The following is a 12,922-nucleotide window of genomic DNA, read 5'->3' on the forward strand; positions in this document are numbered from 1 at the left end:
AGATGATTATGGGAACACTTTAATTTAATGTCCAATATAACTTTCATTTCTAATGTAGGTTTCCCAGAAAGAACTACTGTATGTAATTTGGAAATTATTGCTGTACAATTCAGTAGCTATACAATGGGGTCCAAAAGTCTGAGACCACCGACTTTTGGACCCCATTGTATAGATGTAGACACTAAGGTTTCCAGTAATAAATGAATATTGGGGCGTCCAATGGCCTGGTGGTTAAGACATCCCATTTGACTACAACGTTCCTCATTCATTTCTGGCCTGGGGTCTTTATTGCCTCCCCTTCTCTCTCCCTGTATTTCCTGCCTTTATCTCTACTGTTAAGATCAAATATCGACAAAATCAAAAAACAAAATCTTAAAAAATATGATAAACAGGTACGCGGGTTTAAATAGATGTCTGTCAGCTTTTCCAAAATGTAATTCTTCCAAGAAAATTCCTCTGGAAATCAACTACTCACAACTTTATGTAACTATTATATAATTTACTGATTCTTTCTTAAAGGAATAGTTCTGGACACACACCTTATTGCTCTTTTTCCACCACAAGAATAAGATGAGAAGATTGACACCACTCTCATGTCTGTGCATTGACAAGAGCCTGCGGGCAAGTAGCTCTTTCTTCAGCGTAGAACTGCAGGAAGTCACTGCGCTGAGCAAAGAAATAATAACTGGCTGTTGGCCGTAGCTCAGTAGTTAACACACACACATGACAGTTGTACCAAGCTCCTTTTGTGTCTATTATTTCCCAAACATTTATTGAAGGATTCAAATTTACGTGATAAAAGTCCAATTCATGTTCACCACAAAAGTCTATAGTTGTGCTATAGTTTAGTAGACAAAATTCCATCCTTAAAATCCATACTGTAAATTCTCAGTTTGCTGGAACAGACTGTGTCATGATACGATATGATAAGATAAAAGTTTGCTGGTCCCCAGGGGGAAGTTCTGAATGATATTAATTAGGAACGATATGAAATATGAAAACCAAACTTTGTGTGTTTCAGGACCGCCCTCCAGGTGATGTCAGGATGTTTGGTGTGTTCGCCTCCGAACCTGGACGCTGCACTCTAGCTGAGGACAGGTACCTCACATCTCCATGTAGACTATGTGACCACGTCGCCAAACAGTTGATGGTTCAAATCCCAGAGCAGGTTTTACCTCCTGGGTTTTCTCAGTCTCTCATCTGTCATTCCCTCTTATCTCAGTTGTCATGTCCCTCAGTTCCGTTCAGTAAACTTTATTAGTATGAATGGAACATCTGATTTTAACCAGTTTGAACAAAATGTCAGACTGCTGTTTGTTTCCTGCAGAATAACTGAAGAATCATGGGAATTCAGATCCATTACTGTGCCAACAGTTTAGCTCTCTTCCATAATAGGCTGTTAACAGTCAGCCTGTGTGAGTGTGTGTGTGTGTGTGTGTGTGTGTGTGTGTGTGTGTGTGTGTGTGTGTGTGTGTGTGTGTGTGTGTGTGTGTGTGTGTGTGTGTGTGTGTGTGTGTGTGTGCATGCTTTGGGCTTTTTGCTATTTTAAAACCAACTGTGGCCTTATGAGTCCATGTGCCCTGCTGCTGACATCACAGAGAGACAGAGATGGAGAGAGGAAAGAAAGGAAGAGAGATGAAGGAGGAAGAAGAAGGGAAGAGTTGAAAAGATGGGTGGGAAAGAAAAATGAAAAGAGGAAAGAGGGGAGGACAATGAAGGAGAGGTAGAGGAGAAGAAATACAGACGAGATAAGATAAGATGGGACAGTGTGGCATGAAAAGAGGGAGGAGGTAAAAAGAGGGAGAACAAGAGGGGACAGGGAAAGAAGAGGAGGGATGCAGAAAGTGAAACAACAGAGAAAAAGGAAAGAAAACTGAGGGAAGAGATAGAGGTAAAAAGAGAAAAGTGGGAAGGATGGAGGAGAAAGAAGGAGGAGGGAGGGGGTGAGGTGAAAGGAAAGGAGAAGGAAAAGAACAAGGAATGGCAGTTGGAGTTGACAGGAAGGAAGACAATGAAGGAAACAAGGAAGTAAAATCATGCAGATTTTTTCTCTTCTTTTAGTCTTGTTCCATAGTTTAGAACCTCAGTTCTGCTGAGATCATAATTAACTTTAGTTTAGTTTGTCTGAGAGATGAAACTCCAGGCAGCTTTAGAAGAGGGTTTTTGGAAGCTCCTGGAGAGGAAGTAGGGAGTGGACCTTGGTATGAAGGGAGGAAAAGAAGGAAGAGGAGACCTGGCAGTTTAACATAGGTGAGAAGTGATGGAAGGAGTGGGGGGGATAGGAAAGGAGACCAAGGAGTGTGGGTTTTGGATGGAAGGTAAGAAAGACAGATAAGGAGTGAAAGAGAAGTGAAAGAGTTCAGAAAAGGTTAAAGGGAGGGGGAGAGAGAGAGAGGATTAAAAGACAGGAGGAGTGAAGAGGAGAAGTTAAAGAAGGGAGAAACTGAGGAATTTAAGGAAGCAGAGAAGTCTCCCTGGCACAGAGACAGAAAAATAAACAAAATACCAACTCCAGTCCACAGGGATTTATTAACTTGAAACTCTTAAATACTCTATGTTTGCTCTCAAAATGTGAAGGTCAAAAGTGACTTCAGGAATTCTGTGTGTGTGTACACAGATCTGTCTGGTGTCTGAATATAACCAGGACCGTGAATGCATTGCTGCGGGTTACTGAGCACTGACCTTTAGAAATCAGCTCATAAGATCAGAAATTTTGATGATCGCTCTGAGGAAACTTGACAGTAGAAACAAGAAAATGACAAATCTAATACAGAACATTTCGGAAGGTCCATCACACATTGTTTTTAACCTGTTAACTTCAAACATGTTCATTATATTAAGTTATTACATTTTCCGAATCATCCATCAGTTTTTAGACTGATTTTCTTCCACCAAGACTGTCTGTAGAGGCGACAGTGTTCATTAAATCCACAATATGAAAGTGATGGACAGATCAAATACATTCTGTGGATTTCGCTATTCTTAGAATCCAACCAGTAGTGGAGCTAAGATGTTTGTCCTGAGGGTGGCACTAGAGAAAAGGTCATGGGGTTATTAAAATCTCAGGGTCTCATATTAAGAGAACTAGATACAGCAGCAAGTCAGCGTCGCTGTCCGTTTTTTCAGTGGCCAGCCACATTCCTGCAACTAAGAAATCCCATGTGTCCCGAAAAGCATGTCCCCCATAGGCTGGCACTATAAAAGAGACGTCTGAAAAACTGTTGGCAGTACATCTTAAATCGCAAGCAAAATCAATTATTACCTTTCCCAATAATTCTGAAACTACAAACGTTTAACATTGGCAAAAAGTTTCCAGGGCCTAGAAAAGCTGTTTTTGTGTGTGACATCATCTGAATGTAAAGGTCATGGGACAGGCAGGTGGGGCCAGGAGAAGAGACAGTAATGCTCAATATGAGGTGGCACAACGTAAAAGCAAACCAGGAAGAGAGGAAATATTTTGGGTGCATGTGCTGGGTGAGCAATTTTCATTCGAAGGAATGGGGGCTTTCTTGGAGTCTGGTTGTCTTAAGGCATCCACGATTTGTCCTCTGGGGAGAAATCTTGTGGAAATTAGATCATGAGATATCTGGTCTAGAAATGTGACGCAGCGAAATTTCATAACCATCTGACCTGGGAGATCTTTCGGCCATAAGCATCTCTAGTGATAGGACAGCGGTGTTGGTCCAAACACTGAGGCCCGACACTGCTGTCCCATCACTAGATCAAATCAATAAAACGTATATGTGGTCAACGCAAAATATCAGCAACACGTATTAGTTTTCCCCGAAATACTTTTCTATGTGCTTTTATTTTTTGATTGTATATTGTTAGATGATTCTCTTATTTTGTCGTGTGTGCAATAACATCACTAAATACAGCCTTAGAACTGACCATATCACCATAAAGTGGAATGAACTCCTCTCTGATGCACCCACGACTTCAACTGAACAGTATAAGTGTCTGAATAGCTGTCTGCTGACATGTTCCTCCCTTTCTTTACTTCTTTCTGTATCTGCCTTTCTTTCAGGCCTGCAGACATCCAGGTGACGGGGGGCCTCGTCTGTCCTCAACCGTCCCAGAACAGTCTGAACACCGTCCAGCCCGCAGGACCTTCTCAAGGTTAGTAACATTTTTCAAACTTGTAGTATCAAGTATCAAACTTGTGGCTTTGTAGATCCATGATAATCGTTTTTTCCTAGCACTGTTACTTCTCTTTGAACTCTCTCTCTGACTCTTCCTTGTGTTCTGGTCCTTGACCCAGGCTCCTCCTACACTCCCGTCACTCGCAGAGAGCGACAGAGGAACAGCGAGCGCCAGCGAGCCCACAGCACTTCCACCTTGGCAGCCTCCGTTGGCCTGCCCTGCCCCTTCTTCCCACCTGGGACTCAGGATGGAGGCGGCACTGAGTGGCAAGCCAGCGGGAGGCTGAGCCTCGCCAATCTGGATGCCATCACCTTCCCAGTCATCCCGCAAACCAGCACGGGGGATGGTGATGGCGGTAAGGGTGCTACCGTTAACACAACTGGCCTCGATGAAACCCTGGTGACGGACATTCAGACAAAACGCAGTTTGAGTGATGCCAGCGTATCAGAAGACGCTGAGAAGGACATGTACAGGGGGAGAGCCAACAGTTTAGAGACGAGAGGAGGGCATTCTGAAGAAGATGCCAGACGAGTTTCACCAGTGACGCCACCACCCCTGTCCGGTTCCCAGTTTGCAGCCCCACCAAACAGGAAGGACAGTGGGAAGACTGTGTCCTCTTCTTCCTCATCGTCTCATCCGTCCATACGCCACCTGTCCTCATTGCGAATCTCTGAGTCCACCCTCTTCAGCCCCATCGACCAGACCTCCGCAGGCCTATCGCAAGAGGACTTTGATGAGGTCTTTCTCCAAAATCCTGCCCCTCCGTCACCTCCTCCACCAATCAAAGAGACAAGCATCGTGGAGGACTTCCCTCCTCCTTCTCCCCTCGAGTTGGAGCCAGAAACTGGACGCCAGTCTGTGGGAAGGTTTGTTGTTCAATATTTTTATATTTAAACCTGAATTTAAAAATCATCATCATGGACCTTTTTTGATTTTTCTACTGGCTCTCTCTCTCTTTTTCCATTTCTCTGTTCTCTTCTCTGTATTCAGTCCTAGTTCAGAATTCCTGAACAACTCCAGCATTCCCACCCCTCCAATTTCCCCTTCCTCCTGTGTCCCCCCGCCACCTGTGGCCTCCAGCATCACCTCCATCACCACATTGAGCACAAGCGAGGACAGCCTAGGTCTTGAGTACCAGCCCCTGCCCAAGAGGGAAAAGACATCCGAGGAGCTCCGAGTGGAGGCACTGGCCCGGCAGCTGGTGGGTACAGGGAGTCAGCAGTTACCTTGAGTAAATGTTGCTGTCCCCAGGTCTGACGCTACGTTGGTCCACATAGTTCTGACCCTACCTATGTAATTCTGACCTTGTCTTTGTTATTGTACCTAGTTCCGACTCTTATCTATGTCATCGTGTCTAGTTCAGCCTCTGCTTTAAATGTCATACCTTGTTCTGACTTCAACTTCGTCATTGTACAGTGTTCTGACTATACCTCTGTCTTTTTTGTACCTAGATCAGATTGTACCTAGTTATTTTGTTATCATACTTTACCTTAGTCTACCATAGTCAGTTCACCAAGTTCTGACTCTATTTTTGTTTTTATACACAGTTATGTCATCATGCCTACCTTTTGACTCTACTCGACTCTAACATGCTCTGGCTCTACCTTTCTCTTCGTTCCTAGTTCTGACTTCGTTGTGCCCAGTTGTGACCCTAACTTTGTTATTGTATCTAGTTTTAATTCTCCCTGTTTCGTTGTATCCAGGTGTTGCAGGACAGTTCTCTGGTGCCCCTCCTGGACACATGGGGGGCTAAGTCCACTGTTGAGCTTATGGAGGACATCTTTCCAAACAGCAGATTAGTTGATAAATCACAGTGGCTGCACAGGGGCAGTAGCCAGTTGGATGACAGGTAATTCTGACATCATGTGTTTTTGTCTTTGAGTATTCTTAAACCATTTCAGAGATATTTCACATACACTAAGACACTGCGTGAAATGCTCCTTCTTTTTTGTCAATATTTACATTTCTTTCCCCAAAACCATTTAAACGGGAAATGAAATGGCCCAGCTTCACTCAGAATCACACACTCTCTAATCATTACGACTGCTATCACACTCTCCACCCTGTTAATAAGAACAACAGGGAAATGCAGGATAGTGGGTTTCAAACAGAAAGTGAACTACAACACTTGGAATGCACTGAACTTCAGGCGGATGCAGGAGTTTAATCCTGGAAGAGTGCTTCGTGTAAAACAAGGATGAAAACATCCATGTTGAGTGTGTATATTTCATCAGAGGACCAAAACTGCGGAAAGGGAGTTTTATGTAACGGAAGTGTAAGATGGACGTTTGGAGAAAGAGATTTTCTGTAAACCAACATTTCTCATTCTTCTTGTGTTAGCTGACAGCCTCCTTCTCTCATCGGCTGCCGACACAGAGCGGACACATAACAAACCTATGCTGTCTCAGCATGCTGTGACCTTTTAAAGTCAGCGACATCTTGAATGTGTTTTGGTTTGTTGGTGAACATCACGTTCAGGGAGGGAATTTTTTCCTCAGGAAAGAAGATAAAAAGTCACCAACTAATGATTTAAGGACAGTTTTTCTGTCATACGTGGTCAGCCAAGAGTCACAGGAAGCTTGTGTTTTGGCTTCCACCATTGTGAAATTCCTGCAGCTAAGCTCTTTGTAATGTTGTGTTCATGTGTTAGTTGGATGTAGTTTTTCTCCAAGTTCTGAAGTTGATAAAAAAATATTTTTCTTTTGTTACTGGAGCCATTGTTGAACGTGTTTCCAGAAACTATCAATCAATCAGATATGGAGATTATGGTGGATGGATGTTCGTCCTTCATCTTGTTTCATTTAGATCCTCATCTCAGTTGTGGGTGTGATAAATGTAGCCAGAAAGACAGGTGGCTCCCTGCAGTACGAACGGTTGTGCAACACTGACACCTTGTGACCAGAGTTGGTACAACAGAAGGGACGTGCCTGATCAAATCAAAAGTTTTAGCATCAGACCAGTGTCATTCTGGTGTGGGTCAACTTTGTACAACAGGGACTCGTCACCATTAGACTGATTTTGAAAAAAGAAAAAAAAAAAGTACTAGATCGACAGCTCTGGAATAAATGCTGTGCACAAAGAATTTTGAATTAAAGTTTTTGAATAGTATTTATCCCTCCCTAGGATCCAAGATGACATCTGCGATTCTGCTCCAAGCACGACAACGGATGGAGGGACAGAGACCAATTTGGATGAGGCTGAGAAAGACCTCAACACCAGGAAGGTGAAAAAAAAAAAAAAAAAAAGATTTCTTATTTAAATCTTCACTTGTACTATTGTCATTATTATTATTATTATTATTATTATAAACTCGAACTTTATAAAATTGTTCGAAGTATTGCCCCCAACCTCTACATGGACAGTCCAGAGACAGACTCCCGGCTAAACCAATAAATAGAAACAAAATCCATAGAAAAGCACAAAAAAGCTGGAGAGAAACAAACCAATGATTAGAGAGAAAGGGACTTTGGGAGTAGTCTCAAATCTGTAGTAGTCCATAAAAAAAATCTCTTACACGTAGACAGCTGTTTGGACAAGAACTCATCCTCTGCCACTGCCCTTCCTCGTTCCGCTTCAGTAACGAGGTGGAGCTCCTCAGTATTACTGCACTTTCCTTCCTGTCCAACAGGTGGAACTGTGTGAGGCTCTGAGGAGCAGCATGCAAAGTCTGCAGCAGGAGAAGGAGGTGCTGTGTGAGGAGCAGAGGCATCACCAGGCGCTGGGGGCGACCATCGAAGCGTTGGTACAGGAGCACCTCAAAACCAACGAGAGGGACAAGTACAGCATGTTCATCGGTACAACATCTGACCCCAAAAAACAACCATATAATAATGAGTGTTTTATTAAGATCCAACAACTACAGCTTCCCTGAAGCTGTGGTGTTGTACCTGTAACGTGTCAGAGACTGAGATGTTGACCTGGTTGTGTTTGCAGGAGACCTAGAGAAAATTGTGAACCTGCTGCTGTCGCTGTGCAGCCGGCTGTCGAGGATCGACAGATCTCTGCTCGCTCTGGAGAGAGAGGAGCTGACACAGGAGGAGACAGCAGAGGAGAGGGTGAGACAGGACACCTTTTCCAAGACTTCACCTGTGTATCCGTTTACCCCTCTGTTTCCCTGTGGGCCCGCTTATCTGCCCATACGTCCGCAGCTCCACCTGCGCAGGACTGATATCATCTAGGTTTAAGAACTCCTCGAATCAATGCGAGGATAATGAGATGAGTCTGTCTGTCTCTGTTAGTGTTTACTGTGTCTTCGTTTATCTGTCCCAATCCCACACTGGCATGATAAATGAATCGCAGCGTTGATGGTTTTCAGCGACCTCACTGATCAAACATTAACCTTCACTTTAACAGACTCACTTGTGATGTCAGACAATCTGATAACCACACCACATGGTGTTGAACCTATCAACAAATGTCAATGAAATAAAATACATCCTGCAATATATAATTCATATAGCTTGCAATCATACTGTAATAGAACTTGTGATATCGTAAGAAACACATTTGTATAGATTTTTTTAGATGACAGTTTTGTGTTCTCTTGCTAAGCTATTTCAGAAATATTTACAATAGTCATTAGGTAGTACTTAATCAGTTGATGCAGTCAGGCGTGTAAAAAAAAAAGTTTAAAAAAGAAAATAATTTCCATTGTGTTTTAGCTTCGTTGCAGTGCAGCAGTTTAGCCGCTGGGTGGGGCTAAAGTAAAATGCATGTGCTCGTCCCGTGGCCATGTCCCAAATCCACACTGCAGGTATACCTGTGCTTTTCCTACTGTGATCTGTCACATGTCTTCTGTGGAGAAGGTCTATTAAGTGCCAGACCATCCAGTACCGGGACCAGCTTTACATACTGCAGTACACTGCTAGTTTTGCTTCAAGTTCCAAAGTTCCAGTTGTAGTTTCCATTTAGATGTTTACACAAACAGTTTAGAGGTATCGGTAATAAACAAGATTGTATATAAACTGCAGAAATTTTATGTTGTCTCCTCCTCCTCAGGACTCCCTCAATCACAAACGCTCTGTGCTCCTCCGTCAAACTGAAGACGCCTGGGAGCTGAAGGAGAACTTGGACCGGAGGCAGCGGGTGGTCCATGCCATCCTGTCCAGCTACCTCACTGATCCGCAGCTCCAGGACTACCGCCACTTTGTCAGCACCAAACCCTCCCTTCTGATTCGCCGACGGCACTTGGAAGACCTCATACGGCAGGGGGAGGAGCAGCTGACACGGTTGGCCGAGAGCCTGCCAGCGGAGCTGGCGGAGGCTCAGGGTTGGTCAAGAGCCTGTCCGTTCTCATTGCCAAGCCCCGTGCCCTGCTCTTCTCCATTCCCACCGCTGCTTCCACAGTCTGCGATCCCGGGCCCCACCCAGTCAGTCCGGTCCACCACTGTGACATCCCTGTGATGTCATGGACATGCCGCTGCTACCGGTGGCAGCGAAGGATGGGACACGAAGAAGAGACGATCGGCTCCCTAAAAACTCTCTCTGAGCTTGAGTGATGTTCTAAACTGAAGGTGTATTACATGAAGGAAGAGCGGACCTGAAGCAAGCTCAGTTCACTCTGAAATAGCTATGCAGGACTCATACATGAAGAAGAATAGCTTTGAATGTGCCTGATCGTCGTTCTATTCACACCTGGCTGTATGTTACACCTTTGTTAACCTCAACATCAGAAGTCAGCGCTGTGTGGACTCAAACTAACCGCTGCCAATGCTTCTAATCATCCTCTGCTCTGAAAGGTGACTTTTAAGGACTGTCAGGTTCTTTTCAGGTCAGAAGATCCGAAGAAAGTTCATTGTCAAGTGCTTTAAAGGACAATTCTAGTGTTACAGTGTTACACCTGCAGTTTTCCAACTCTTACCATGTTCAATATTTGATATGTTTGCTTTCAGTGTCGAAATATTCTTCCCAGCAAAGACAAGAGCCGCACTTCAAAGCTGTAAATGTAAAAAAATCAGCTTTAATTTCTGTTCCTTTGGGCCAGATGGATTTGAAATCCCCACATTTCCAGAAATATTTCCAAGGACCACAGTGGTACCAGCAGCTCGGAGGACTCCTCCACTGAAGAGGTGCAGGCAGGTTAGAAAGAAACCTGAATAAATAGAGTAGCGGTGCTTTCTAAAAAGTCCCAGTCACACTGGAATTGTCCTTAAACAACCCTGACGGTTCTTTCAGGAACTTCAAACATTCAGACCTTCCTCCAGAAACTTTTTGTTTTCTAACGACTAAATGACATGAGCCATTCTGTCATCTGTTACATATTGTCACCTTGTCCAACTTTTCAGAGATTTTCACCAGACCTGCTCGGCTCTTGCACATGTACAGTCAACTTACAGAAATCTATTAACAGCAAAATTGGAGGGACACTGCAACAAACAACTCAGATCATGAGTGGGGAACTGCTGTTATGATCACTGTCACATCAAATTGCAAAACTACTACTGCCACTACTGTCTGTGTGTCTGGAGCTTATAGCACTTTCAGCAGTTTGACTACTGTTCGCAGCAGAATTTACACTGAATCATAAAAAATGTTCCGCTTATTGCTCTAACTAAAAGTTTTTCAGAGTTTACTTTTGGATTTGAAGTTTTGTTTGATCCAAACACTGATTATTTTACGTTCCTGTTGTTCAGGGTTTCAGTATTTCACTAGAGCCATGATTGCAACACATACCTTAAGTCATAACAGTAATAACACATAACGAATTTACCAAACCTATGACTTCATAAGATGTTTAACTTATGACGTGAAACACAGAAAATAAGCCAATCCTCAAATTGGAGAACTTGGAGCCAGCAAATATTTTAATGGATAATGGACGCAAATAATCAATCATTGAAATTACTGATAATTGTGCCGTCGATCGCATCACTGATTAAACTGACTAGCTGTGTGGTTAAATGTCTTGTGCAGTTTTGGGTGCAGATCAACTCTTCTAGACTTCTGAGGATCCGACTGTCGGCTGTCAGACAAAATGAATTCAGCACTACTGTTATCACGTAAAACTATCAGCATTTGGTCAGCTATGCCTGTCATCGCTTCAGTAACTGATGTCAGTCTATGTCAAGCCCAATCAGAGATAAGGAGAAAATAACGTCATCGGGGTTATTTTCTCCTTTAGAGCTACAGAAGACATTATACATCTGTTTTCACAGGCTCAGTAGAATTAACCATGAGGAGCTGGAGTGCCACATTATCGTTATTTAAACTGTCCTTCTTAGAGGATTATTAATTGCTGGGTGCAACATTCAACAGTCAAGAACGCTAAAACATTAAAATAGTAATTAATTGAAAATAAATGCAAAATATTGCACCACTTTCTTTTCTCTTACTCTGTTAAGTCACAATCATAAAATATCATTTTTCATTATCACAACACAATCATTTTGTGAAATCAAGTTGTTGTTTTTTTTATTATTATTTTCCTGTTATTTTACCTTCATTTGTACACTGTTGTCCTCTCTGGGCTCCCACTGTGGGTTAACTCTTTCAACTGCCAATGAAAGATCAGTAAATGTTTTATAAACCTTTTAACAGTTTTGCCATGTAGCAGGTGCCATTTTGCTTCCCTTCAGTTATTTTATCTGGGGATTCCAAATGGCACAAAGAGAATCTGTTCTACACGGTCAATATTTATTGTGTAATAAACGGCTACAGTGGTGTGTTGAATTTAAAATACAGGCGCTTTCAAACAGCTAAAGTACGGATTAGTAGAGGTTTTAGCTGTTTTCACTCTCTGAGAGCACCTTTCAAATATTCTCCAAACAATACAGCACACAATCTGCCTTATGTCCTCATAAATAAAACAGATTTTACTGTTGATTATTGTTTGTTTGTTATATTCTTGTTATTTTCAGAGGCACAACACAATATCTCAGACATTTCTTGGTTTATTGTTGAATGAAATTCACGGTTTGCTTTGAAAAAAGGACGATTGGAAAAGAGCTCCAGATTTTTTGCAAAATAAATGTATTTTGTAAATGCCTTGAGAGTTTGTGTCCACTTCAAGTCGTTCTGTGCACGCACACACACACACACACTTGAGTGAATAAGTAAAAGCAAAGGTCGGTACTGAATCCAGTCCCGACCGCCATACACTTAGAACTTCACAAAGTCACTGGGAGCAGCTTCACATGGTACAAAGAGCCTTCAACGGCTGCAGCTGTAACTTCTTCATGTCGAATGAAGAACTGACTCTTTAAACTGAGAAAAGTGTCCATAATGACTGTCTGCGACATTAAACAGTTAAATCAAGTAATATCTAACGATATTTATTGAACTTGTTTTCTGAAGTTCAGGTCACTTAACTTAGTTTTACTTTTTAAAAACTCACAAAAGCACTTTGAAGTAAATGACTGACAGTGCAGAGAATCTTCACCCAACTCTGAGTTTAAAGCATCTCTCATTCATTGTTTAGCTGGAGGCGGAGATGCTTTGCTGATTTACCATTGATTTACTCTATTAAAACAATCATCATTTCATTTTTAAAGTTCCAACTCTACAATCCCAAACTGATTATTGTCACTTTTGTAACTGCTTTTTAATATTTGATCAATTATTTGATGGACTGATTTATTCACTTGTAAAATAATCTGCTTATTCCCTTATAATCGGCCGGTGGAAATATCCATGAACTGCTTCAGAGAGACTCGCAAAGACTCTTTTTTTAAAAAAAAGTATTTGATTTTTCACAATTGTGACACAGTTCCTTTGGTTCCTGTGCCCATCCCTGTAGCAGGAGCACGCAAATCCATTCCTACACCTCATCCAGACACATCCG

General features: G+C 42.5%; 1 protein-coding gene across 6 annotated transcripts in view; it reads left to right on the top strand.

Annotated features, from left to right (window-relative positions):
- shroom3 (shroom family member 3) overlaps positions 1 to 12,125 on the top strand; it is a 71,763-nt gene extending 59,638 nt beyond the window's left edge. For all 6 annotated transcript variants that reach the window (XM_040158220.1, XM_040158223.1, XM_040158225.1 and 3 more), the window contains 9 exons: positions 1,022 to 1,098; positions 4,028 to 4,119; positions 4,262 to 5,009; positions 5,134 to 5,344; positions 5,847 to 5,992; positions 7,267 to 7,366; positions 7,772 to 7,937; positions 8,077 to 8,198; positions 9,142 to 12,125. In XM_040158220.1, the coding sequence (XP_040014154.1) occupies positions 1,022 to 1,098; positions 4,028 to 4,119; positions 4,262 to 5,009; positions 5,134 to 5,344; positions 5,847 to 5,992; positions 7,267 to 7,366; positions 7,772 to 7,937; positions 8,077 to 8,198; positions 9,142 to 9,546 (2,067 nt within the window). In that variant the 3' untranslated portion in view covers positions 9,547 to 12,125. The remainder of the gene's footprint in view (positions 1 to 1,021; positions 1,099 to 4,027; positions 4,120 to 4,261; positions 5,010 to 5,133; positions 5,345 to 5,846; positions 5,993 to 7,266; positions 7,367 to 7,771; positions 7,938 to 8,076; positions 8,199 to 9,141) is intronic.
- The last annotated feature ends 797 nt before the right edge of the window (positions 12,126 to 12,922 follow it).

Source organism: Xiphias gladius, chromosome 20 (assembly GCF_016859285.1).
Source record: "Xiphias gladius isolate SHS-SW01 ecotype Sanya breed wild chromosome 20, ASM1685928v1, whole genome shotgun sequence".
In the NCBI taxonomy this organism is placed as follows: domain Eukaryota; kingdom Metazoa; phylum Chordata; class Actinopteri; order Istiophoriformes; family Xiphiidae; genus Xiphias; species Xiphias gladius.